At 28.8% G+C, this 1,815-nt stretch overlaps 1 protein-coding gene across 1 annotated transcript in view; it reads left to right on the top strand.

Moving 5' to 3' along the window:
* LOC111679132 (serine/threonine-protein kinase 32A) overlaps window positions 1–1,815 on the top strand; it is a 17,652-nt gene that overhangs the window by 4,905 nt on the left and 10,932 nt on the right. The window contains exon 3 of the mRNA XM_023440638.2: window positions 306–471. Coding sequence (XP_023296406.1) covers window positions 306–471 — 166 coding nt within the window. The remainder of the gene's footprint in view (window positions 1–305; window positions 472–1,815) is intronic.

Raw genomic sequence — 1,815 nt, 5'->3', positions numbered from 1 at the left:
GTCTATAGTCTAGTCTATAGTCTACGGGCTATTCTCTTGTCCATAGTCTAATCTGTAAAGTTATACATATTTTTGAGTTATGTTAGTATTCTCGTAAATATATCATACATATGAATTGTGTTATAAAATGATACATCGCAAGTTCAATCAATTTATTTTCTTTCTTTTCATGTTTCAATAATAACAATTTATGGCCACGGGCAATCATCAAACACATGTACATATCCATATATGTATTTATGTATATTGACTGACTTCCTTCATGTTTTTGTCGGCATTAAACAATATACAACATCAATTTTCAGGTATGCATTGTACAGAAACGTGATAGTGGCATATTGTACGCAATGAAATATGTCAGTCGTTCAGCCTGTGAAAGTCGTGGAGCTTTGGGTGGTGTCATCAAAGAAGTTGAGCTTCTAGCCTCCTTGGAACATCCGTTTCTAGTGAATTTGTGGTTTTCATTTCAAGGTAAATATATATTCACTATTTGTAAACGTCATGCTAGGATTTTATAAATGTTTTTTTCGGAAACACAAAAATATGTGCAGAGTGAAAGCAATTTGTAACTATTGTTAACAATGGCAATTCCACTATTCGCCATTTGCATAAATTGGTTTAGTTTCAGTAATAACAGAAATATGTATATTAACATTGTTTGGACTTTGTTATATAAAATTTAAATAATAAAAATAATTTGGTCTGGCATTATAAATACTTTATTTTCAGTAACTTTAGTGACTTTTAACCTTTAGACCAATTTTTCCTTTAGACTATATTTTTCAAATAACACTTCTAGTTCACACGTCTCGTCGTATTTCTTTTAACAACTTCCAAACTCCCACAAGTAAACAGTTAAGAGTCAACATATTCACCTTTATGAAACATTGTAATTATCAATTCTTAGTAATCCTACTTAAAATTGTTAAATGAAGCATTATGTAGATATCAGTGTTAATGTTCATTGATTCCACCATTGATATGCTAATCAGTATTATCATTCCATAAGCTATTATCTAGTACAATGTACACATAATTCTACAATAAGATCTGTGATTAGTGCATAAAGAGTAACCACCCAAATTCATATACATAGACATACATATATCGTTTATTATACATACATAGGTTTATTACGCATATTTTCTTACACAGCTCCTACAATAAACCATTAACAAATTTATTAAAAATTTATGAATGAGGGATGAAAATACTACGAAATGAAATAAAAAGTATTGCAACATTTTATGCAGCGTAGAAATGTGAAGCCTTAAAGGATCAAAATGTTTTCTTTGTTATGCTAGAGTTACTAACCAATGTCAGATTTCATAAGCTTCATTGAACGATTTGTATTTTTTACAACACGTTTTATAGTTAGAAAAAAATTCAAAGGATTCAGTTTTCTGCCATTTAATACTTGTAAATAAAAATCAGAATATCAAAGAGATTTTTTGTTGAATAAAAGCTACATGAATCGTATACTATATGGCACAATTTTGTGTGAAGTGCCCAACTTTTAAAATTAATGTCTTCCGATTTTTTTTGATAGGACAATAGGTGAAAACTTTCACTCATTTGAATAAAACACTTTATGACCAAATTGCCTAAAAATGTATTCAAATTAATTTTTTATTTGAAAATATGACGTTTTGGAAGCATCACTTTTTGTGGCCTTTAATAGACCATTAGTTTATATGGCTTTTGCTAAAAAAAAACCTTTTCACCTTTAAAGTTAATTAACTTTTGCCAAAAATAATAGCATATAAAAGAGAAAAAACAAGTAGAAAAGTATAATCAGGCATTGTCGACAACATT

The sequence above is a fragment of the Lucilia cuprina genome, chromosome 4, assembly GCF_022045245.1.
Source record: "Lucilia cuprina isolate Lc7/37 chromosome 4, ASM2204524v1, whole genome shotgun sequence".
NCBI lineage: Eukaryota > Metazoa > Arthropoda > Insecta > Diptera > Calliphoridae > Lucilia > Lucilia cuprina.
Note: the sequence above shows the minus strand (reverse complement) of the source record. Positions and strands in the feature narration are given on the sequence as shown.